Source organism: Salarias fasciatus, chromosome 10 (genome assembly GCF_902148845.1).
Source record: "Salarias fasciatus chromosome 10, fSalaFa1.1, whole genome shotgun sequence".
Lineage (NCBI taxonomy): Eukaryota > Metazoa > Chordata > Actinopteri > Blenniiformes > Blenniidae > Salarias > Salarias fasciatus.
Window position 1 is genome coordinate 26,212,117 of NC_043754.1, and position 26,071 is coordinate 26,238,187.

The 26,071-nt window shown below is 50.4% G+C and overlaps 1 protein-coding gene and 1 long non-coding RNA gene across 3 annotated transcripts; one reads left to right on the forward strand and one right to left on the reverse strand.

The window, feature by feature from the left end:
• Positions 1-204: 204 nt before the first annotated feature.
• Positions 205-9,820, reverse strand: dtx2 (deltex 2, E3 ubiquitin ligase). 2 transcript variants are annotated; one of them, XM_030100162.1, is made up of 9 exons: positions 9,203-9,820; positions 6,676-7,276; positions 5,733-5,791; positions 3,626-3,844; positions 2,001-2,068; positions 1,741-1,905; positions 1,374-1,535; positions 1,174-1,263; positions 205-1,088 (listed from the first exon to the last, which is right to left on the reverse strand). In XM_030100162.1, exons 1-9 carry the CDS (start codon positions 9,513-9,515, stop codon positions 852-854), a joined length of 1,914 nt encoding a protein of 637 aa, XP_029956022.1. In that variant the 5' UTR covers positions 9,516-9,820; the 3' UTR covers positions 205-851. The 2 variants fall into 2 exon arrangements, with proteins under 2 accessions (XP_029956022.1, XP_029956023.1); XM_030100163.1 differs by lacking the exon at positions 3,626-3,844 and having other exon boundaries at positions 206-1,088; positions 9,203-9,816.
• On the forward strand, positions 8,112-16,060 carry LOC115394884 (uncharacterized). The gene is made up of 3 exons (XR_003932186.1): positions 8,112-8,160; positions 8,529-8,593; positions 15,839-16,060. It is a non-coding gene; the product is annotated as an uncharacterized LOC115394884 (long non-coding RNA).
• Positions 16,061-26,071: the final 10,011 nt, after the last annotated feature.

Sequence of the window (26,071 nt, forward strand, 5' to 3'; positions counted from 1 at the left end):
TTTAGATTCAGCTCATGGAGGAACCGTTTAAACACCGAATAATCCTGTCAAACCGGAGCCGTTTCATGAAACTGGAGTAATAAACACTTCCTGCAGAACAGCCCGAGGAGCTGCTGCGTGTCAATGGGTCCAGTTTGAGGCCACGGCTGTCTCGACCTCGATGTTGTCGTGGAAACGGGACCAGCGGAACAGATCAGACCACCCGGGACTCGTTTTGCTTCTTTTCTTTATTGCAGTTTTTTTTTCTCGTTTCACTGTATGAGTTTACATGTCAGGACCGGAGCTGTTGGCGGCTGGATGCTAGCAGCGGGCGGTGCCGCTCGCTGGGCGAGCGAGCTTGATTGTCACTGAAAGTGTTGAAGTGTTTCCGCGCCGAGCGGCCTCGTCCCTCCTCACACACACCCAAACACAAATGACAAAGTGACAGAACTCCAGAAGAAAGGCGCCTGCCGAGCGCCCCTCGGGCGTCCGACCGGCAACCCCACGGCCGCAGCGAGGGTTAAATAGAAAGAGTTCGGGGTCTGCGGCGCCGGCTGTATTTACACTTCCTCTGGGACCGGGACCGGCTTTGCTACATGGCGTTTCCGAGCGCCAAACCGAAAACGGGGAGAAGCAGAAACCGCCCAGGTCTCCGGCGACGCGGCGGCCGGATAAAGTGCTTGAACAGATTCTGGTCTGGACCGAGGCGACGGCCTGGCGTCCAGCCGGATGGAGAAGGAAGGCGGTCCAGGTCTCTGCTGGGTCCGGCGAGGAGCTAAACGTTCTTTACAAGATTCAGGAGTGTGTGTGAGTGTGAGTGTGTGTTTATATGTGTGTATATGAGTGTGTGTGCGTGCGTGTGTGCGTGCGGCCTAGCTGCCGCCCGCCGCTCTGAGGCAGTCCTCGCTCACGCCCTGGGAAGCCAGCTCCGACAGGACGTTGTCCAGGTAGTTGGGGTCGGGGTAGCCGTGGCCCGACAGGTTGGACATCATCTCCGTCTTGTGGTGGATCCCGTTCCACACCACCGTGTCCGGCTCGCCCGTGGTGCTGGACGTCCCCACCGTGAAGATCAGGCGCCGCATCCACGCCACCTTCAGCAGCTCCAGGACCTGCGGGGACGGAGACCGGGGTCAGCCATCACTGGAGGAGGAGGAAGAGGAGGAGGAGCAGGAGGAGACGCTGCAGCTTCCTCACCTTTCTGCCTTTGTCGTTATCCGGGAGGAAACAGAAGCGAGGGAAACCTCTGCAGGTGAACGGCTGGCCGGGGTTCGGATGCTCCGGACCCTGAGGAGGAGGAGGAGGAGGAGGAGGAGGACAGAGTCAGCTGGTGAACGGACGGCTCCAGAGGACGAGCATCTCAGCAGTAAAACCACCGTCGCCATGGAGACGGGTACCTGGACGCCGGGCGGGATGCTGTAGATGATCTGGATGGTTCCGCAGTCGGGGTGGCCCGGCAGGCACTGGGCGATGCTGTAGATCTCCATCTTGCCTTTGGGCTGCGTCCCCGTCTTCTCGCCGTAGATTGTCTTGCAGGACGGACACTGCAGGCTGCCGTCCTGGGGACAGCGGGGACACAGCGGGGACACCGGTTCAGGCTAATGCGAGCTCGCTAGCTCTCATCAGCATCAGCGGCATCTCAACTCGGGTTTTATTTTAATGTCCTCATCGGTTTGGAGGTCCGACCCGATCGGAGCGTCCTGCGGGCCGGTGTTGGGCCCCCGGGCCTTATGTTTGAGTGTTTTGCACGGCGCAGCGCCGTACCTTGGTCCCGTTGTTGTACATGGCCAGCATGCAGAGCATGTGCAGCGTGTGGCCGCACTTGACGAACTTCCCCACGGCGTCCGGCAGCGCGCTCTGGCCGCCGTCGCCCGCCGCCGTCTCGTACCCGGACGGGTTGGACAGCTGGTCCATGCAGATGATGCAGTCCTGCGGGAGACGGACGCCTTCAGCTCAGCCGCCATGCTTTTATTTTGAAAATACAAATAAAAAAATAATAATAAAAAAAAAAGAAAGAGTGCTACCTCATCCGACACGCCGGCGACCACCTCCATGTAGCGCTGGATCACCTCCTCTGGTCTCTGAGCCGAGGCTGGACAGGAGAGGAGGAAGACAGGGTCAGCAGGAGGAGGAGGAGGAGGAGGAGGAGGGATGGATGGATGGAGGGATGGAGGGAGGGATGGAGGGAGGGATGGAGGGAGGGAGGGATGGAGGGATGGATGATGGAGGGATGGATGATGGAGGGATGGATGATGGAGGGATGGAGGGATGGATGGATCAATGACTGTCTAAAACGTTCCCGACATGCAGAACCACAGAACTAACACCAGGAAAGACTCAAACTAAAACATGGCTGAAAGAGCCGCCGTGTTGCCGAGCAACCGTTCCCCCAGTCTCCATGCTGAGGGCGGCCGTTCACCTTTTGCGCCTGTGTCCAATTGGCAACGAAACCTGGTTTCCACGGTAACGGTTTCCTCCGATGGTTTCAGGATTGCGATTTAGAGTTTTCAGATGAGACACACTGAAAACGATTCGGTATATCCGCCTGAGCCCGTTTCCATGACAACCGGCTTCAACAAATCCTCAAACTCAACAGAAAATACGTAAAAAACAAACAAAAAAAAACGGAATATGTTTCAAAAGCAGATTTCTACATAAATGCAACCTAAATGGGATTTCTTGTTGAAAAAAAACAAAACACACACACACACACACACACACACACACACACACACACACCGTCAGACTGGATGTCTGTTCTTTATGTCAGACGATGAAATGGAAGAAGCTGAATTTATGGACGTGAGGAACCGGGGGGGGGGGGGGGGGGGGGGGGGGGGGGCAGAGGCAGCAATGAAATGAAGTTCATTATCCGGATGAGCAGCAAAGCGAAGCAGATCATTCAGATTGGCGGGCGGAGCCGCGGCGCCCCGGCCGGGTTTGTTTTGCTGTTTTCGTTTCGTTGTTCTGGAGAACAGAGTGTTTCCCTCCAAACCCAACCTGCTGCACTCCCGCCGCAGAACGCTGGAGCGGATTGGACACGGTGGCGGCGGCGGCTTCAGGACCGACAGGAAAACCTGATCCGGTCAGTGTTTCCTTCACGACTCTCCGGCCTCCTCAACCAGAAACACTGATGAGAGGATCTATCGCCCGTTACACTCTTCATGTGGCTGCTTTGACTTTTTGATTGTTGTAATTTGACACCAGGCTCGAAGACGACTGAAAACATGAAAACTCTGCCCGGAATGGAGGATTGGAAAATCTGGGTCTTTAAAGAAGAGTTTGAGGTGAGAGGATGAGAGTGACGGGCTGAGCCGGCGGCGGCGTCTGGCCACGCTGCCCCCTGCAGGCCGTCAGGCTCACAGCTGCTCCAGGCCTGGCTCTGGGTAAGTTCAGTGAAGAACCCCCGGAAAGGGAACCAGTATGGAGCCATGGGCCACGGCTCCGACTCACTCCACCCTCTTGTGGTTGGAAGTGGAATGACAGCGGCGGACGGCGTTAGCTAGCTTAGCGTCTGGACCTCCAGATCGGGTTCAGAGAAGCAGGAGGAGCCTGGAGTTTGATCACAGAGAGACGGAGAACGGATGGAGGATGGCGTGATGGAGCGATGGAGCGATGGAGGGATGGAGGGCTGGTGAGGTGTAGCTACCTCTCCTGTGCTGCCTCTTTGCTCTCCTAACTGAACTGCTGCTGCTGCTGCTGGGGGGCTTGCTGGGCAGGAGAGGAGGGGGCGGAGCAAAAGGAGGCGGAGGAGGCGGAGGATGAAGATGCTGCTGCTGCTGAGGCGGCGGCGGCGGCTGCTGGGGGAGGGGGGCGGAGGTGAAGTGCACGCCGAGTCCCACTGCTGACATCAAAATGGAGGCCATGCCTGGAGCGGGGGAGGGGAGGGGGAGGGGGAGGGGCAGAGGGGAGGGGTTTCAGCGGGGGGCGGGGCAGGTGAGAGCAGGTGGAGATATGCGGGAGCAGAAAGGAACAAATCAAAGGAATGAGAAATGCTGCAGCTGACGCTTCGCTCCGGCGCCGAAGACCCGGGGGCCTGACGGAGCCGTTTCCACGGCAACCACCTCCAGTGGAGATGCTACACGGTGGGTCCGTTCACATGGCAACGGGGCGCCGAGCCACTGAAAACCACACGTCTCTGGAAAGAGGCGGAGTTTTCCAAAAACACTCAGGCTGCGTCGCCATGGAGACGGCGGAAACGCCGCTACTGATCTGCACATGCTCAGTCAGAGCCAGAGTGTAGGACTCTGGTGTAGGAAATGCGGCGCTGATTATCATCGGCGTTGTTTAGCATCAGCGCTAGTTAGCATCTGAGCAGGTTAGCGTCTAGCGAGCGCTCAGAGGCGGCGCGCCGGCGACCTTCCCCCTCCCACTAATGAGGCCCTGGTCCGCCGGCGCTCTCCCGGCTGATCGTATTGATCCGGACGGCTTATCGGCGCCGGACCAGGGCAGAGCGGAGCGGACTGGCTTTCAGCTGCTCTCTCGCTTCACCCTTTCCAGGGAAAAAAAAAGCTAATTAAAGCTTCGCTTTCAGGACGAAGGCCAGAATCACAGAGACAAACGGGCCCTGAACGCAACACTGGAAAATAACTTCACTCTGGCTCGTTGACTTTTACAGTAAGTCGTGACAAACTCACACCGGACGGTCTGTCCTTCATGCTGCTCCTGGGAATCGAACCTGGGCTCAATAACCCACAGTCACACAGAACTCAGAAGAAAGACGACACTTCAGGATTCAGAGGCGCTACGACACAAACCTCGGGTTCTATGAATACTGTTCTCAGAGTGTGCTTCATGCATTTAGCTCTTTTGACTTGTTCAGAGCACTGAGGTGGACTACTGGACGGGGACCGTCAACTCTACAACTACCAGGATCAGGAGAACCTGGACTGGAACCAGGACCAGGAGAACCTGGACCCGGAACCAGGACCAGGACCCAGACCACTGATCTCTCCACACTGCTCCAATCATGTCTTTAAAAACCAGACCTCTCCTGTCCTGGTGTTCTGGACTCCGCTGAATCAGTCCTTCAGACACTTTCAGACTAGAGAAGAGAAAACGAGCCGAGCCGGTCCAGTTCTGAAGACATGTGGACTGAAATACACATGAGGACAAGCAGAGACCGTCCTCAGCCCCCGCACAATGTTTTCGAAGTCCCCCCTCTGTAATTCACCAGGATCCTGAATCCAGACTCTCAGTTGTTTCTGAATCTCAATAATCCCCGGACTGGATCCAGTTCCCAGGTCTGATACAGTGGCATGAGTGTGACGGGACTCCAGACCGGTCTCGGTCTCCAAGCCGCATTTTCAAGGTCTTAGTCTTGGCCTCTTACAGTCTTGATCTGGACTTGGTCTGGGATCACGGAGGACTTGGTCTCAGAACCTTAGAGTCTTGGTCTTGGGTTGTGAAAGTCTTTTTCTTGCCTTGGTCTTGGCAGTCTTGGTCTCATGTTTGGATGCTCCAGTCTTGTTCTTGTCTGGGTTCCTTACAGTCTTGGTCTTGACCCGGTCTGGGTTCAGGTGGTCTTGACTCCATCAATAAACTTAAAACTCAAAACTGAACATTTCCATAAACCGCTTCAAATTTCCAGTGACTGAGTCTGAAATAAGCAGCAGACTGACTGATCCTGAACGAAGCCCTGAAGTTCCCAGAAGAACCGGACCTGCGGCGAGTCCGAGGACTGGTGACGGTTCTGACAGCCGCTGGTAAAAACTGGCTGACGGAAACTCCTGACACACCGGCAGAGCGCCGCTTACCTGCCAGGGCCGAGCCGACGCTGGTGGATCCGTTCAGCTGCACGGAGATGGAAGGAACACTGGAACAGACCAGAGACCAGAGACCAGGGACACGGTCAGGAGGAAGAAGGACAGAATGACTCTCAGACACACACGGTGAAGCCGACAGGAAAGACAGAACAATGCAACAAGTCAAAGATTTATCGTGAAGTGAAAAGTTTACTCAGACAACATCTAATCTCAAAACCTTTAAGCGTTTCTTTGGAACCTTTGACAGTGAAAACCAAAGATTCATGAGAAAAAAACAATATGATTCATGAAACAGCAGCACAGAAAGCAGAGATGTTGAAGAGAGTGAAGCCCTGAGGCCAGAGGGAAGCAGGACAGGAGCTCTGAGACAGAACCAGTCCAGAACAGGAGACCGCTTCAGACCCAATGAGCACAACAAGAGGAGGAGGAGGAGGAGGAGGAGGAGGAAGAGGAGGAGGAGGAGGAAGAGGAGGAGGAGGAGGAGGAGGAGGAGGAGGAGGAGGAGGAGGAGGAGGAGGAGGAAGAGGATAAGAGTGTGGTCAGAGAAGAGACGAAGGAGGAGGAGGAGGAAGAGGAGGAGGAAGAGGAGGAGGAAGAGGAGGAGGAGGAGGAGGAGGAAGAGGAGGAGGAAGAGGAGGAGGAAGAGGAGGAGGAAGAGGAGAAGAGTGTGGTCGGAGAAGAGACGAAGGAGGAGGAGGAGGAGGAGGAGGAGGAGGAAGAGGAGGACAGGAAGTTAGAAAAACAAAGCGACTGCTGAGCTGCAGACGTTCCTGTTCAGATGGTCAGAGTGGAGACGAGGACGGGAGGGACGGGAGAGGACAGACAGCAGGGTGGAGAACAGGACATGGACAGGATGAAAACAGCATGAGGGTCCATGATGGAACCGCAGGACTCAGCCCAACACCGAAGACCCAGAGCAGGACGAGATGCCCACCTCAGCCCGTTGGCACTGGAGGAGCCGGTCAGCAGCGGGGCGGGGAGCTGGCCCCCGGGGGCCGGCGGGGGCCAGGGGCTTCCCCAGGACATCCCCCCCACGGACAGGGGTCTCCTCGGGTACGGCGAGTACACGGAGGCCGGGTGGGCGGCCCGCACCGCCCCCTGCAGGCCGGGCCGGGTCAGGCTCCCCGAGGAGAAGGAGTGGCGGGACCGGCTGGGCATGGGCCCCGTGCTGCTGTGGCTCAGGCACTGCTGGCAGGAGCAGGCGGGGCCCGAGGGGCCCGAGGGGCCCGAGGGGATGGCCGGGGGGCCGGCGGACGCCAGCGGGTACGGGAGGTTGCACTGGCGCCGCACCAGGCGCCGGTAGCCCGTGGCCTTGTTGACCTGGGCCAGGGACGTCAGGTCCACGATGTAGTTGTAGCCGTGGGGGCCCAGGTCCGCCGTGCCCTGCCGGGCCTGGTAGCTGTGCTCCAGCAGGATGGAGGTCCGGGTCTCGTACGGGGTCCAGCGCCCCTCGTCGTTCTGCCACTCCCAGTAGACGCCGCTGCCCAGGCCCGACGACTGGGCGAAGAGCGAGCGCCGCACCGAGCGCGTCTTCCCTGAAACACAGCGGGTCTTCAGTCAGTGCACAGGACCGGGACCAGGACCGGGACCGGGACCGGGACCGGGACCGGGACCAGGACCAGGACCAGAACCACAGACACCGTCTGACACCAACATCAGCAGCTTGACAGACTCTCTGCTGTTCATCCCACCTAGAGAATAGTGTCCTTCAGAAAAGCCTCAGCAGGGCTGAAGACTGATCGACTCCGTAAACAGAAAGCAAACCGGATCCCCAAAGACTCCCGTCTGGTTTACACACAGAGGAGAGTAAAAACATTTTAGTGTTCCAGAAGCTGAGGACGAGTTTTTAACGTGAGGACAGAGGAAAGTGAGAGACCGACCGCGACCCGCTGGATTAAACCGATGCTTCTGCACTAATCCAGATGTTCTCTGAAATGTAGATTGTGTTTACTAAATCGGCGTTTGGTGATCAACCTCTGCTCTGATGTTGATCTATAAGCACATGAGCAGAATCACTAACGATGAACCCAGAGCACAGCTCTGCCGTCGCTCTGTTCCTCCCTCCTCCACAGGGAAATCTGACACTTTCAGTCATGATCAGAGACTCTCAATGCCGTGGAGAACCAGACCAGTCTATTGTTCGTGTTTTCTGGCCTCAAAGTGAAAGTAAACAGGTTGGTCATTCTGGAGCCTGCGGGCCGGATGTTTCCTTCTCAGAGAAGCTTCAGCTGCAGCGACAAAGCCAGTGGAGACGCTCGGCTGCAGGTTCTGAGGCGGCCGTGACCCTTTCCCCCGATAGCCCCGCCCACCACGCTCCGGCCCGGACGAGCCGGCGCTCGCCAAACACACAGAGCTGGTGCAGAGTCAGGATCTGGATCCAAACTCGACCTGGAAGCAGCCGGGCGGGGACAGAGTCCGGGTGCGTTTGATTTATGGAGTCTTAGAGGCAGACATGCTCTAATTCAGCTGAGACATGAGCTTTGTACTGTTATTATTGATGCAGATGGACTTCGTCGCGCCCATAAAGATATTTGAAATAAAACTGTTTGTGCCTTTCAGACTGAAGCTTCGATGTTTTTCCGGCTCATTACGGCGAAACAACGCGAGTTAAACCGCAGTAAAGCTGTCAGTATCACCACCTTATCTTAGTGCTTCCACACAGCGGCAGCTCTCTCTCGCTTCCTCTCTCGACCAAACGTTAACCTGACGTGACCTCACCTCATTTGAATGTCTGCAGTTCTCATGTTCCCTTATTTTGACCTTTGACCTCTGCCTTGTTCCCACCAGGTTGACTGAGCTCCTGTCAACACGACCCACTGCGGTGGAGCTGGATCTGCTCCAGGTCAACACAGGTCAGTCACTGGCCTGAACTCTGCAGATGTGGTGATGTTGAAAACAACACATCTGCAGCCTGAAGCTCATCCTGTAGACTGACAGTCTGTTAGGAACACACTGGAATGGGTTCACGGGCCTGTTTTACCCCCCTGCTGATTTCTTTGTTCGATTTTTTAATGATTGAAATGGAACAAAGCCTGGATCTTGACTTGTGTAACATCTCATTCTTTTGTTAGGGTCTCTTTAATGTGATGTAGGTCCATCAGGCGGTGACAGTATGTTACCTCTCAAGCCAGAATGATCGGAGTTTCCGGTGGAAAACTCGATCAAAACAGAGGTTTTTGTCTCACCTCTGTTGTTTTCCTCCTAATGTGAGTCAGTCTGACTGTAAAAGGTGATTTATCCAGCGAAATAGCTCCAGCACTGCCGCTGAGTGTGATCTGAGCCCAGGGCGATGTGATTTAGGCAACGCAGCGTTAAAGCTCCGCGGTTATCTGATGTAATTCTGGCCTGCGCGGATGTAAACATCAAAACATCAGGAGAGGCTAAGCTAGGCTAGGCTAAGCTAGCAGGCCTCGATCATCCTCGGTGTGGATTTGTCACGGTTCTCCGTTGACGGGGTTCACCTGTGTCCTGCCGGAACTGCTTGAGGCTCGGGATGTCGATGAGGTACGGCGACAGGCTGGGGTCTGATTGTCCGAGGCAGATGCTCGTGGCGCCGGGCCCCGCTCCTCCCCGGTGGCCCCGCGGTGACAGACACCGCTCGATGTGGGCGCTCACCTGGCCGCTGTACGGCCGCCAGTAGCCCAGGTCGTCCTGCCATTCCCACACGGCTATCATGGGCTGGGCCTGGCCCGCGGATCCGGACGGGGCGGCCGACACGGAGGGCCCGCTCCTGGAGCCGTTGACCCGGGCGCAGGAGCCGGACACGATCGCCATAATTCACCGAGATTAGCCGGAGCTAACAACGGCTCGCTCGGGTTCAGCTGGTCGACGGAGTGCGGCTACGACGGAGACAAAGTCTGCATTTTGAATGTGCTAACAGGCCTGAGAGGAAGCGGCGGGGCGCGGATCAGAGGGGAGGCCGGCCGGGTGAACGCTTCGCTGCATGGTGACAGGCGAGAGGCATGGAGGAGCGCTTAGGAGAGGAGGCTTCTGCTTTGTGGTGCAGATTGTGGCTCCTCGGCCGCGGTCTTCAGGGACCGTGGGAAACACCAGCCCTGGAAACAACAGTGGGCACGGTCTTCTTCATGTGACGCTTCAAAGACGCGAGTGAGCGCTCTGGCGCCCCCTGCTGCAGAAGGCGGGGAACTGCGCTTCAGACAAAAATCAGACCTGCAGCAGGCAGAAGACAGAATAAACACACACAAACACACACCTGCGACTAAAACAAACAAACAAACAAACAAACTCTGCTACGGACAATGGAAATATGGAGTCACAGGAGGACCACAATAAAATCAGTTAATAAAAGAAAATAAATGTTTAAATATAAAGATAAACAAATAAATAAATAAATAAATAAATAAATAAATAAATAAATAACTTTCTGTTTATATTTACACTTTGACTCCATACAAAAACCCTGCCTCAGATGAAAAACACAAACACTGCAACACTCCAAAAAAAGTCTTAAAGGCAAGAAAGATGTGCTGAAGACAAAACTCATAAATGCACTATTAAAAGTGAAACCCAGCATATGGTGACACCTCATGAAGCAGACGATCAGAATGTATCAAACCACACAAACTGAATGCAGACTGGAAGGTGTGGAGGTTTGTCCTGATGCCGGCTCTGATTTCAGGCTGTGACGTCCACCTGGGGGAAGTTTGCATGTTCTCCCTGTTCATACATGAATCCTCTGAAGTTGTTAGAATAAAGAGGATATAGAAGTTTACTGAATATGAAGGTATGTGGAGATTGAACATTGAACATTGAAGCTGAAGTTGCATTTGGCCCTTAGTGGAGATAAATAGATCTGAAACCAGTAAATTCAAAACTCAGCCGTAATCGATGGCTTCCACTGAAACTCATTCTTTCAAATACATCCACTGTTCAGCCTGCAGAAAGTGAGCAGGCTTCATATTTTCTGGATGTTTCTCTGTTACCTGAAGGAGTTTTTACACGGCGGAACATCGATCACTTCATTCTCATCAAAGGCAAAATTTGTGAAACGTGGATTGATGTAAATTGGATTTATGCAACGTCGGAGATGACAATGCAGTGACTTTCTTGGAGGAAACTCAATCTGCTCTGTCAGGCGTATGTTCATTGCATTCACATAAATGATAATCCCACCCGACAGCTCTGACAGCGGCCAGAGCGTCGCTGAAATTAGTGGCCAAGTGGGATTTCTGTATTCCATTTAACCTGTAAACCGACACATAATCAATAACCAGACCCATGCCAAGTGTTCTCCCCGTGAGCAACACCGAAGAAAACAGCAGCATCTGAAGCTGCAAAGTCAAACTAACATTGTTCATTTGTGCTTTTGGGCAATATAACTGGGACGCGGCGCTTTCACACATAATGACAATAAAAAAACAGGGATCGATGCGATGAGGCGTCGCTGGTCTGAAGGCTGCGAGTCGGGAGATTCAGCAGCAGCTCCACATGCTAGATTTTCATACTGCTATTGGACATTTAGCCTGGCGCTCTCTGCTTTACATCACTTTCCTCAGTGGCTGAATGAAGCACTGAGATGATAAAACACAAACAACATCTGACACACTTTGTGCTTTAACTGTTCATGAAATGACTTGAAATGTCTGCAGGTTGTCTCACCTGGTTAATCCTGAAAAACAACGATGCTAACAGCACGAATCCACACTGAGCGGAACGGAGGTCTGGATTGGAACATATCAAAACAAGACTATAGAGCATCTTCCTCCTCTAACTGATGAAAAAATGGTTAAATACAGAACCTGTGATACAGCAGCATTACAATGATACAGACACACGCTGGTTACTGATTGTTAATTGAGGGTAGAAATGAGTCTAACACTACAGTTTCTCTATCAACTTATTACCAAAATAAAAGGCACATTTTGGTTGTGAGACTGAAATTGTCCTGTTTTTCACAGTGTAATTATCTAATCCTCCACCCATCCATTTATTTTTTCATTCATGTCACATTTGTGTGGGATGTGCACAATCTGGCAGCCCATGAGGCGTAATAAAAGCCCCATCAACCATTTAAATAAATCCTATAATTCAAAACCCAAACAAAAAAGAGCTGGGAGCGTGGCTCTCTATACCTTCATGATATGCTTAATTATCAATCTGCCTTTTACGATACGCAGGATTCATAACTCACATCTCGTTGATAACACTTCAGCTCACGATGACACTCGGCCCAACATGCGCCGAATAGAGAGTCATCCCCAAAACCAGCATGTGCTCCGTGAGAAGGTCAGGCGGCGCAGACGGCCGCCACCGGAGAAAAGCCAGGCTGTCTGTACTGGAGGAGCGACGGCGAATGATAAGGAGGAGCAGAGCAGGGAGAGAAACTGCCCATACAGGTGGAGCAGCCAGAGCCAGGACAATACAATGAGCACTAACACTGAGAACATGGAGAACAACACACTGAACACTAACACCGAGAACACAGAGAACAACACTCTGAACATCAACACCGAGAACACGGAGAACAACACTCTGAACGTTAACACTGGAGAACTCAGACATTCATAAGGACAAAACACAAAGCTGGATTGTTGTTACAGTGACTAGCAACTCTAAAACTACCAAGTCCAGGAGGATCTGGACTGGAACCAGGACCCTCTGGATTGAAACATGGTTCTTCCTGTCCCTCTACTGAGCATGTGCAGTAGCAGCATTTCAAAAAGCCACTTTTCAGAAAGGTGTGTTGTCTCTGGCTCCAAACAGCCGTTGCCGTAGAAACGGACGCCCAGAACTGGAGGAGAGACGTGCCCCTGCACGGTGGCCTCAGCGGGGCCTGAGGAGAGAGGCTTTGAACCTCATCTCTGACGGTGGTGCAGCTGCAGAGCGGCGTTCTCCGCCTGTTTCCACAGAGAAGCTGCGTCTTCATTGGTGATGGAAAAGAGCTTCCAGCTGCACCTTTCTTCAAAACGGTTCTTCCATGGCAGCTTGTCGGCCCCAGCCAGCTCAGTCTGCAAGTGAAGCTTCCCGACCTGCGGCGGGGGACCGCCCGGCGTGCCGTCTGCACCGCGGGCGCCACGCGCTCGCCGGCCGCCATCAGTCAACACGCCGCCTCCCTGGTTAGGGAGATTGATGCCGCATTAAGCGTCCTGCAGGTAAACCCGATTTTTCACGGGGAGGCGAGGGGCCTCCATCACGCAGTCACGAGACGCTGAGTTACTGGATTAGTAACCTTAAGCTCTCCGTCTCGCCGCGGTCCGCTGACCAGCAGGGATAAATCACCGGGCGGCGGAGCCGGCGCGACAGCCTGATGTGTTTGTCAAACAAAAGAGCGCACGCTTCCGGAAACACTGAGAACACCTGAGGCTGCAGGAGTCGGCGCCCCACCGAGATTTCAGCAGCGATTCACTGCGTGAAGCTTCAGCTGGAGTCCATGTCAGCGTCACTGCTGGGATATTCATCACCACGGAACCAACGTGGTTAAAGCTCACTCAGCATTCCTGCAGACATGAAGACGAGGCAATCAGGCTCATTTCACTGCAGCCGTTCCCCATGATGCTCTCTGCTGTCTGTGGTATCAGTCACAGGACGAACAGCAAGCCTCACCACTCACTCACAACCAAAGCACCGTTACTTGAATGTTACTAGATCATCCATTCATCATCATCCATCCATCCATATCCATTCATCATCATCCATCCATCCATCCATCCATCCATCCATATCCATTCATCATCATCCATCCATCCATCCATCCATATCCATTCATCATCATCCATCCATCCATCCATCCATCCATCCACCCATCATCATCATCCATCCATCCATCCATCACCATCCATCCATCATCCATCCATCCATCCACCCATCATCCATCCATCGCCATCCATCCATCCATCCATCCATCCATCCATATCCATTCATCATCATCCATCCATCCATCCATCCATCCATCCATCCATCCATCCATCTATATCCATTCATCATCATCCATCCATCCATCCATCCATCACCATCCATCCATCATCATCCATTCATCATCATCCATCCATCCATCCATCCATCCATCCATCCACCCATCATCCATCATCATCAGCCATCCATCCATCCATCCATCCATCCATCCATCCATCCATCCATCATCATCCATTCATCATCATCCATCCATCATCCATCCATCCATCCATCGCCATCCATCCATCCATCCATCCATTCATCATCATCCATTCATCATCATCCATCCATCCATCCATCCATCCATCATCCATCCATCATCCATCATCCATCCATCACCATCCACCCATCATCCATCATCATCAGCCATCCATCCATCCATCCATCCATCCATCCATCCATCCATCATCATCCATTCATCATCATCCATCCATCATCCATCCATCCATCCACCCATCATCCATCATCATCAGCCATCCATCCATCCATCCATCATCATCCATTCATCATCATCCATCCATCCATCCACCCATCATCCATCATCATCATCCATCCATCCATCCATCCATCCATTCATCATTCATCAACCATTCATCCACCATTCATCCATTAATTATCCATCATCATCCATCCATCCATGTATCATCCTTCATTCCATCATCATCCATCCATTCTTTAGCATCATCATCCATCCATCCATCCATCTATCCATCCATCCATTCATCCATCCATTTGTTATCCATCCATCCATCATCCATCCATCATCCATCCATCCATCCATCCATCCATCCATCCATCCATCCGTCCGTCCATCCATCCATCATCCATCCATCCATCCATCCAGTCCCTGATCTCGGTTCAGAGTCCCGGCTGCCTGAGTGTCCTTCAGCCAGGTAATGAAAGTGAACCACCACAGGCAGTCTTTTGTCTTCCCCGTTTGAATGGGTGCATTGAACAGAAATTGCCCGGTGCATTGAGACCACCGCGGTGAAAGTGTGGTCTCAAACTGTGGTTTATTTATAGCTCGACAATGGAAAACACATCGCAGAGACTCAGTGGCTGAAGTGAAAAGACGAATGTTTCTGATATTTTAAGTTGAACCTTCGGAGCTCAGAGATAAAATCTGTTCTGCGCTAAACATGCAGTTTCATCTGAAAAGTTTATTTTTACTGACTGTCAGAATAAAACTGTCATAAAACACATTAAGGAGTTTAAATTAGCCCCGGTTTAATTGACTGGATTATGTGGATTAATAATTTAAATTAACCCAGTGCTGTCAGTTTCAGTCTCCTCTGAGTCTGGTTCGACAGAAACTCTCCACCTCCTGAGAATTGTCGTTCCCACACAGTCTCACAAAAGAAGCCCTGAGATAATTTACACCATTTAAGTTTCCCTCTTTCTCTGCAGAGTCTGTGAAATCATTGTTTCACATTAAATCACCTTCACCTCATCCTTAATCGATTTTGGATCCCTCCTCTCTCCGATACATGATTTGTGAATGGCATTTACAAGCGGACCATAAAATAGTGCCGGCACCTCATTTCACAAATGGCTGTGTCTCTGCAGTCCCTCCATCTTCACCTGCCCGGGCCACGGTCGCGTTTTCTATTGGCTGAGTTCAAAAGTGCCAAAAATTAGGTTGAAAGAAAGCAATGGTTTGTTGCACGTTGCAGCTCGGATGTTGCAGAATTCATGAACTGTGCTCCCGGTGAGTTGTTATCTGAGACGGGCTCGGTGGTGTGCGTTCAGCCGGTCACGTCACTTGGTCTTATAGGTGAAAAAAGAAAAAAAAAAGTTCATCTTTATCCAACATTTCCTGAAGAAAATGAGAATTATTGCCAGAGTGCACTGAAATAACCTGTAATTTTCCACACCACGGTTCAAAACCCTTCCCTTCATATGGAGGCTCTGGTCAGGCCCTGCGCTCTCAATAGTGTCAATTACAGCAATGAGCCCCGCTGCATTCAGATTAAACTTTCTATATGCCGGACTCCTGAGGTGAGGCGATGCAGAGGGAGATGGAATAATGAAATATCTCTTCTCGGGGAGCCGGGCGCCGCTGCCGCAGAAAGAGCCACGGCCGGCTCCAGGGGATTCGAACGGTCTCCATTATCTGGCGGCTCCTGGCCCACGTCGGAGCGATCGGTTTCAGTGAAGCAGCCTCTCCCTCATTCTGCTTCAAATAGGTGGATTCAGGACCGGTGGAGTGCCGCACCGCAAATCCCAGCTGGATCCGCCTCTCCCCGAGGCAAGGCTTCACAGAGGACGAAGCGTCCTCGTCGAGGACGAGCAGGTCATCCCGCTGGGTCGGAGCGCCGGGAGCGTCGTCGCCACGTCATGCTAATGCCATCGCTTCCTGCAAGCGCCCCAGCGGGGGAGCGAAGATTCGGCCTTGAGCTGCCCGGACGCCGTCCTCCAGCAGAACCGGAGCGCCTCCAGAGCGACACATGCCAGAAGACGTGGTCGGCGTCATCCGTCAAGACGAGACCGAGTCTCTCCGTCCCGGTCCGGACGGCGCCGACGGGACGTCAGCCTCCAGTAGCAGCCTCCGCCTCCCGCCAGTCTGTTTACGGTTTCTCATACACGTGAGAAGGTGGAATAAAGACGAGTGCGGCTCCGAGCGGAGCTGCCAGGGCGCTGTGGGTTCTGGCTGTTAGGAAGGAACACACCCGGAATAGGAAATTATCTCTGCTTCTGCTGCATGAATTTGCTTCCACTTTATTTTTTTGGGCTCAGGATGGTGAGAAGAGCGAGGTTCAGACGCGACGCCTGAAGAGGGAGCTGGGCTTGAGTCCTGGTGACAGCGGTCAAACGGAGCATCCACTTATCAAGGCAGACGTGGTCTTTATCTTTCAAAATAGCACCGAATAACAGCCGCAGCCCTTTACAACGGAGGTAAAGTCACACGCGGGGAGGTTAATGGCAGCCGGGGCCGCCGCTGTTCCAGATTCACAAATATTCCAACCAAAGCAAAGAGCAGAAGCCTGCCTTCAGTCTCATCCTGCCCGCTGACTCCGCTCTCGTCACCAAAACGTCTACAAACACACAGTGAGACGCACATTTAGCCAAAGAGCACATGTCAGGTTTGCACTGAGAAGGCTCTCGGTGCTGCAGCGGCTCGACTCCACCACGGATAAAGCAGGTCCAGAGTTCATCAACTCACACGATTAAACAGGCCTGGCAGTGTTCTGGATATATTTACCACTATATAGAAAAGTCCATTTAAGAAATGACAGACTACATTATTGATTGTTGTTCATCTTGCCTCCAGTCTGACCTTATTCTTTGTTTTTGTGATCGTTCGCCTGCAGAAAATTCCCCCAAAATCCAATTTTGGTGCAGAAGGCGCACACAATACGTGAAGCTTCAACAAAGGCTTTTGAAATTTTCCCTTTATTGACGTGAGCGGTAATTACGAAAAGAAGCTCTGCCATCAAAGGCGAGGCCGAGATACTTTCAGGGAGGTGTTGTGTCGAGCGGTGAAGAAAATTATACGGCTGAATCTGTGTAAACATGAGGGTGGGCTGTCTGTTTTGTGAATTGCCTGCGACGTCTTGAGGTGCCAGTCAGCCGGAGGACACCGCCGCTTTATTCCTCCTCTGGAGTAATGGAGTCTCTTTGAACAGCACTTTGGGGGTGTGTGCTCGGCTGGGTTTGTACTCACACACTCCAGTCTATCTGCAGTCGACAGGAGCCGCTCGTGGCTCGGGTGTGAGCTGAATCCAGACTTCAGAGGCGGGGATGCCAGAACGGCGTGTTTGAAGGAAGCCTTCAGATGTGGGCCTGGCGCCCAGCGGCCGACAGCCTGATGGGATTGTTAAGTTCAACTCTGAATCGCAGAGAGTATTGTTTGGCCAAGGCGTGCCGCGCTAACAGCCGATATGACACAACAGGGCGGCGGACATGTTGTTTATGGCGCCCGTCACACGTCACGCCACATGCAGAGCACTTTACTCCCGGCTCCGCACCTCCAGGTAAAAATGAATCGATACTGGAGACGTTTGACGCTCGTGTTCGAAGCCCGGCGGTGGAGAAGTGGTTAGCACTGTCGCCTCACAGGAAATCCCAGTTCGCCCACTGGTAATGTTATAGACAGACACCAGCGCCCACTAGTGGCCCACCACGAAACCACAGCACTTTCAGCTTTTCTGCTGCTCTGCGGGTCACGTCCTCCCGCCACCGCCGCGGGGAGTCCGCAACACAGCCGAGGACTTCCAGGGGACCAGGGGTCACCGGTCAGACCCAGGTCTGAGTTCAGGGGACCATCCGTCCTGAGGAGGAAGTGGATTCTGGTCCAGATCAAACAGGCCAGCTGTGAAAGTCCCTGAAAGCAAAGCAAACCAAATGAAGGTGTGAAATCTGCCTCAGTGAACCCAGTCCTGGACTCTCCTGGTGTGAAAACGGCCGAAGTCATGAAATTTCCATAATCTGAACCAACCGTTGACCGCTACGCCCACAAACTTCAGTCACTGTGATACCAAGTTGTGCAACATGCAAAAGGACAAAAGTTCTGGTGACCACATTTCAGTTTCCCCTCCAAAAAAAAAAACAAAATTGATGACACTTGGCCCAGCCTGGAGAAACTTCAGTTCTCCCAGTAGTTGTATTTTAACGTATTCACAGAGCGCCTGCTCTGTGTGCATCCAATACTCAGTTATATAAGACAATAACATCTCCATAAACGATTCAGAGATTCTCCGCAGAGGTTACTCAACAAGCTTCATTAATGCAGAAGATAATCTCTCTTTTGTGCATACACAACTTAAAAATCTCTGGAATGAGATGTTGAAAGAAATAAAGCCTCTTTTGTCAATAGACGAATAAATCAGACAAATAAGCAGTTCTGTGTGAAACTTCTCGGTGTTTAATGAAGCGTGTCTGCCTTCCTGTGGGGGTTTTAAACTTGTGGTCCACCTCCAGCCCACACAGTCCCCACAAATCAAATATATTATTAGATTTTTGACATTTTCCCCCGTGCGTGGAAAACAACTCCAGTTTCCGATACAGACAGACTGAAGCAGAGCGGGCTGATGTGAGAGGAACGATGGCCGGAGGATGTGATCGTCTGCTCTTTCTTCACGAACATAACGAGTTCTCGTTCAGTGAAAACGCAAAGCTTTCGTTGTGTTTTGGGTGTTTGTTTCCACGGCGACGGTTATCAGAGCAGATGAGAAATAGCTTCCTGGTGCTGAAGCGCCTTTGAGTGTGTCTCCATGGAAACGGAGAAAACAGCCGTTCACTGCGTTTCTGTCACTTCCATGTAACAAGGTGAAAACGCTGCTTTTTCACTGTTTCCACCGGATCTGAGTGGATCTGCGGCTCTGCACCGCAGGTTTGAAATCCCCACCAGACAATTACTCATTGTGGAGTGCAAGGGGGAACTTTTATTTTGAAAGACCGGCATCTGGTCATCTGTGGCCTTTCAGGTGTTTCGTCTTTCATCCAATCCCTGGCTTTGTCGGTCTGTGGAGGTAGGACCGAGCGAGGTGGCGTTACCACGGGCAACAGCCAATCGCATCCCACAATAACAACAAGACAACAGTGATGATCATGATGCTAAGAACGGAGAGAGACGGCAATATGAGTGACGGTGCAGAACAGCACAGTACCAGAAGGTAACGTTAAACCGATCAAACACAAATTCAAAACTAAATGATCGTTTAGTGTAAAAACACTACAGGTCAGAGGAGAGAGGGCAAACCACTGCACCACCGTGGGGATCAAACTCAGCAAATTCTAAAAATAACAACATCGATCAATAAAAAAAAAAAAAAACACCTGATTGGTTGAAAGTAAATACAGGTGGATCCTGATTTCTTTCTCACGTGAACAAAACTGAAGGAATGTCAAATAATACGTTCAGAAATAGCAGCTGTGACTTCTCTGTATTTGTATATGCAGATAATAAAAGAAAGAACATCAAAAACACATCAGAGCTGAACTCTGACTATAATCCTTAATCCAAACAGTGGAAGGGGAAAGCTGTCAGTCCTCCAAAGCTCCGCCGTTATTATCTGTGAACAGTCAAAACTCCTCGTTCAGTAGTGTAAACAGGATTAACACTGGGACTTGTCTTTTTCATTTTCCTTTCTTTTCTTTTTCTTTTTTTTTTTTTGCAGCTTAAACAGCTTCAGACTGTCGAGGACAAGCAGGAATAATGACATTATTGTGTTGCATATAAATGCAGCAATTTGCAAAGTGAGCGTCGTCTTGACTGACACCTTTCTCTAATTTATTCTCCAACAAAAGGCTTGCTGTAAGTACTGGTTGTTAACCGCTGGTTGGTCTCTGTGGAGGCAGACAGCCGCGTGCTGACAGGGGGCTTTTAGGAGCCGCAAACTTTCAATTAAAAACCTCATTTACGTTGTTCTTCTCCAGATCTTACAGCTGATTTGAAAGGTTGCATTAATTTTACATCAAGACGCCCGAATCTTGTCAGCTTACAACTGAAAACACAACAAGTCTTCATGAAAGGCGTTCATTACAACGGCAATCAAGCAGGAGGAGAAGCTCCGAACAGACCCAGGTATTCCTCTACACTAATGACATTTTCTAGGATAGAAATTAGATCTTTCATCTCCAAATTCTGAGGATTTTTTTTTTTTTTAATCATTTCACGACCCAAAGAAAACCAGTCGTCGACCCTCTTTGGGTCCCGACTCCATAGATTTGAAAACACTGCAGTAGCCGACGTCCCCAGATGTTCCAGGTATTAAACACAAACACAACTGAGGAAAAACCACACGAAGTGAAAACTCAGGCAAGACTGGAAAAAAGGGCGAAAGATCCAGAGACGCTGAGGACCTGTTTAGACCAGGACCAGGACTGAGATCCTGCTGATCTGGACCAGGACTGAGATCCTGCTGATCTGGATCAGGACTATGGGTCCTTGGAACAGGACTTTAGATCCTGGTGATCTGGATCAGGACTGAGATTGTGGTGATGTTGGTCACAACTTTAGCTCTATGTTGTCTGGTTCTATGTTCTCTGTTGTCTGGGTCTATGTTCTCTGTTGTCTGGGTCTATGTTGTCTGGGTCTATGTTCTATGTTGTCTGGGTCTATGTTCTCTGTTGTCTGGGTCTATGTTCTCTGTTGTCTGGGTCTATGTTCTATGTTGTCTGGGTCTATGTTCTCTGTTGTCTGGGTCTATGTTCTATGTTGTCTGGGTCTATGTTCTCTGTTGTCTGGGTCTATGTTCTATGTTGTCTGGGTCTATGTTCTCTGTTGTCTGGGTCTATGTTCTATGTTGTCTGGGTCTATGTTCTCTGTTGTCTGGGTCTATGTTCTATGTTGTCTGGGTCTATGTTCTCTGTTGTCTGGGTCTATGTTCTCTGTTGTCTGGGTCTATGTTCTATGTTGTCTGGGTCTATGTTCCATGTTGTCTGGGTCTATGTTGTCTGGGTCTATGTTCCATGTTGTCTGGGTCTATGTTCTCTGTTGTCTGGGTCTATGTTCCATGTTGTCTGGGTCTATGTTCTCTGTTGTCTGGGTCTATGTTGTCTGGGTCTATGTTCCATGTTGTCTGGGTCTATGTTGTCTGGTTCTATGTTCTCTGTTGTCTGGGTCTATGTTCCATGTTGTCTGGGTCTATGTTCTCTGTTGTCTGGGTCTATGTTGTCTGGTTCTATGTTCTCTGTTGTCTGGGTCTATGTTGTCTGGGTCTATGTTCCATGTTGTCTGGGTCTATGTTCTCTGTTGTCTGGGTCTATGTTCTCTGTTGTCTGGGTCTATGTTGTCTGGTTCTATGTTCTCTGTTGTCTGGGTCTATGTTGTCTGGGTCTATGTTCCATGTTGTCTGGGTCTATGTTCTCTGTTGTCTGGGTCTATGTTGTCTGGTTCTATGTTCTCTGTTGTCTGGGTCTATGTTGTCTGGGTCTATGTTCTCTGTTGTCTGGGTCTATGTTGTCTGGGTCTATGTTCCATGTTGTCTGGGTCTATGTTCTCTGTTGTCTGGGTCTATGTTGTCTGGTTCTATGTTCTCTGTTGTCTGGGTCTATGTTCCATGTTGTCTGGGTCTATGTTCTCTGTTCGATGCGCAGAGCGAGCCGTTGTTTGAAGGTCTCTGGAACAGAGTGATGTGACGTATCGCTGTGATATTTCAGGATGTTTGAGACGACAGCGGCTAAAAGAAAAGTTCAAACACTATTTTAAATTAATTTTTGTTAACTTCATTTTAATTTCTTAGCTACTTGTTCTCCTGTTTTAATTGGCTTTTGTCTTTTAAATGCTCTCATTTTCCTAACATCTTGTTTTGTTTCCATGATTTGACTGCTCCCTGCCTTTGGATCAACTCATGTTTGAATGTTTCTCTACAGACAAACTCTCCTTTTCATCACAGTCAACAAGCAGGATGCTTTAACTCTTTCCTCGCTGGCATCTTTGCTTTGACTCTGCAATTTCTTTATTTCTATTCAGATTTTATACATTTTAATGTTAAAAAAAATCTTGTTCTGTTCTCTGTAAGACATTTGGGGCGCACACAAATGCTGAAATACAAGTGCCACAGTGCTGCAGATGATTATATGAAGGAAGTTTATGCACTGCATAAAAACGCCCGAACAGTCAGCATAAGCTTTTACCTGGATTGATGGTTGATGACTGATCTAAAGCAACCTGAACCTTTGAGTTATTGTAATATTATATAAACACAGCAGCTTCATTATCAGCAGTGACACACATCATACATCATGTTAATGAACCTGGGCGGGATTAATTTGAAATACTATCAATTCACCTAATCAGCTGCTCTGATGCAAATCTTGACTTTCAACAACCAATTTGAACAATCTCCTGCGGTGCAGCAGCGACGTTCAGATGCTATGTTCATTGTTAACTTGAATTTTGCATGTTCAAATGTAAACCAGTAAAATAAAGGTGAGAATTTATCACCTAAAGCAGAGTAACTGACGGTTTTCACATCGAGTGAAAGGACTGACTGAAACCTGAAGACAGAGACAAGACGACCTCTGCAGAAGCAGCTCTTTCATTTATTCTTTGTGAGTGAAGTTTGGACAGGGAAGGATTTTTAACTTCACTTTTTGCCCTTCTGCCAGTTCTCTCTAAACCTCCAGCAATTTTCTAACGGCAGGCTTGGGTATAAACATTTCTCTTTATCCATCAGCAACGAGAGCAGCTGCTGAAGTTCAGACGTTTGACCCGAAAGGATTGAATAGAAAGTGAGTCAGGGTCAATAGTCTTCCGTCCAGTCACTGTTCTCTCATGAAGCAAACAGAACTTGTCGCTGCTGGCCGCCGACACCAGGAGGGAACCACGCTACAGGAGGCTAACGCTCCGGCTGACGTGGGGATGTGCTTCACTGGCAGCTCTGAGATCAGCACAGATAAAGGACTCGTTATGTATCCACAACAATATCACACGACAGGATGCTTACATCAGGCAGCAGGTCTGAGAGATTTACTGCTCAGTCTTCCAGATGCAACCGCTCCTGCGTCAATATCAGCTGGAAGGTATGAAGCAGGCTTCTCCCAAACTGCTGGACCGCGAGATCCACGATCTGACCGGGAAACTCCAGCCTCTTGTGTCGGTGGTCTCCTTCTTTTGGACAGGAATATTCCTCTATGCAGACGATGTCGTCCTGTTCTGGCATGATGGTTCATGTTCAGTCTGTGGTTCTCTAATGAATAAACAGGTGTTTTGAATCAAGGTAATCCTTAATCAGGACTGACTTGGTTCAGGATTATCGAGGTACTCCTGGATCGAGATTGACTTGGTTGAGGACTAACTCGGTACTCCTGGATCAGGACTGACTTGGTACTCCTGAATTGGGACTGACTTGGTTCAGGATTACTGAGGTACTTCTGTATTAGGACTGATTCAGTACCCCTGAATCGAGACTGACTCGGTTCAGGACTGACTCGGTACTCCTGGATCAGGACTGACTTGGTTCAGGATTATCGAGGTACTCCTGGATCGAGATTGACTTGGTTGAGGACTAACTCGGTACTCCTGGATCAGGACTGACTTGGTACTCCTGAATTGGGACTGACTTGGTTCAGGATTACTGAGGTACTTCTGTATTAGGACTGATTCAGTACCCCTGAATCGAGACTGACTCGGTTCAGGACTGACTCGGTACTCCTGGATCAGGACTGACTTGGTTCAGGATTATCGAGGTACTCCTGGATCGAGATTGACTTGGTTGAGGACTAACTCGGTACTCCTGGATCAGGACTGACTTGGTACTCCTGAATTGGGACTGACTTGGTTCAGGATTACTGAGGTACTTCTGTATTAGGACTGATTCGGTACCCCTGAATCGAGACTGACTCGGTTCAGGACTGACTCGGTACTCCTGGATCAGGACTGACTTGGTTCAGGGTTACTGAGGTACTCCTGGATTGGGACTAACTCCTGGACCAGGACTGATCTAGTCCAGGATCACTGAGGGATTCCTGGACTAGAAGGGCTGTCTCCTGTCTGAAACTCTCTCTAACGGTCTGGAACATGGAGGCACTGCTGCGTGTTTCCTGTGATGAACACATGAACAACGGACAGCTGTGGAGGCTAACCTCTGCTGCAGGATTAACTGTGTAGAATGAGGCCGGCGCGCCGCTCAGCTTGTACATGTGTCCACACATCTTTGAAAAGCTATTTTATTGCACAGCGATGAGATATAAAGACACACACAACACAGAAAAACCCAGTTTATTGAATTTAATGTTTTGAAAGCACAAAAAAAAACAAACCTACAGAGTGTCAGGTTTTGATTGAATTACAAGATAACTGTTATCAAAAAAAAAGGCAGGTTTTTTTCACTCAGAAACTGAGCGACAGGGACGAGACGGAGTCCAGCAGAACACAGCAGGGCCGTGAGGAGAACCTGAACAGAACCTGAAGAGGGTAAATCCCAGAACGATGCCGTCGGCTGACTGGAAAGAGGACAAAGTCTGTAAATGTGGGGTGTCAGAGTGAAAAGATGCATGACGAAGTCAAATCCTCTGCTCCTCCCGTGGCTCCTTTCCTCCTCGAAGCTGGAGTCGGTTCAGAATGGAGCCTTTTTCCCAGAACCGTACCCGGTTCACAACAAAGACGCAGCGAGTCGACGCTCAGTCTGTGGAAAATCCAAACTTTTGCTTGGCTCTGGGCAAACGCTTTATCATTCTGGGCAGATGGCAGACATCTGTGTGATCGTGGAAATACCTTTGAAGATGCGACTCGCCGTCGGATGAAGCATAAAGGCAACGCCGCCGCCCCCCCGAGGGTCGCATGTGCCACTTAATCACAAAGCCCGGGTCCCAGGCAGAGCGGAGGTCGAGGTGCGTTCACTGACGAGGGGAAATCTCAGACCTGGAGAAACAAACACGCCAAACATACGGCGGACGCATCACTCATGTTTTTGTGCCTGAATGATCCCAGATTAAAAGTGTTTCTGGTGCTTTATGCAGACTTAAGTGAGGCTTTCGGCAAAGTAAGCTGGCTAATGGCGCCCATCGTTCCTCCCTGACGTGACTGAAAGAGCTCTTCGTGAGCGTTTACGGCTTATTCGCTCTGACGTCTGATTCTGTGGAGATTGAAACTTGCGTCTGTGTTTTCTGGCTTCACGGACGACTTCTGTGAAATTTAGAAAAAATAAAAATCATTTCATGTATTTATGAAGAGACAGTCTGTCCTTTGTGAACTTTCTACGCTCTCTTTCCTAAATGTGTCTGAGTCCCCGTCTCCATTTCAGTCTCTGTGGAGAGAAAAATACAAAATCCAGAACTTTGGATTCTGTTGCTCTGACTGACCAAACGTTGGACTCGCCGGTTGATGGGTGGCCTTTAATAAACTCCCACCGTTATCACCCGTCACTGCAATGAGATTACAAACATATTTCCTGGCAGCCTGAAGTGAGACATTAAATTGTCAGTAATTCCTGCTCGCCAAATGAAAAACAAGTTTACAGCGTCTTGGTTTATGTGGCGCCGCTCACCATCTCCTCTTAATGGCGCGAGTCTGCTCGTCGGAGCGCGGACAGCTGCTGGCGTTATGTTTATTTCTGTAACAGGGATTAAGGGGCTTTATTAGAGCTCAGTGCGTCTCGCTGAGATGTGCTGAATTAAAGGCGATTGCTGATCTCGGATCTACAATGATCCACGACCGAGACGGAGGAAGTCACTGAAAAACTCCAAATTAGCTTCACCAGTCACCACTTCAGTCTTTTTACCCTGAAAAGAGCAGATGTAGTGATAAAATAGATTTTATAGAAACTCTGGTGACCAGAGCCGGTTTGACTGGATCCCTCAACCATGAGGTTGCTGGTTCAACTCCCAATATTGAAGCGTCCTTGAGCAAGGCCCTGAACCGCTGGTGTGTGTGAATGTGATTAACAGTATAAACAGCTTTAGGGACAGCTCAGCGTGATATAAGTGAAATCCAGTTACTATAAATAGCACATAGTGTGCAGCCGTTTCAGCAC

Coding starts and splice junctions, on each gene's coding strand:
- dtx2 (XM_030100162.1), bottom strand. CDS start 9,515: ATGGCGATCGTGTCCGGCTCCTGCGCCCGGGTCAACGGCTCCAGGAGC. Junction 3,845..5,732: donor CGTCGGCTCGGCCCTGGCAG/GTAAGCGGCGCT, acceptor CCCCCGCTCCAG/GCATGGCCTCCATTTTGATG. Junction 1,089..1,173: donor ATAACGACAAAGGCAGAAAG/GTGAGGAAGCTG, acceptor CCGTCCCCGCAG/GTCCTGGAGCTGCTGAAGGT.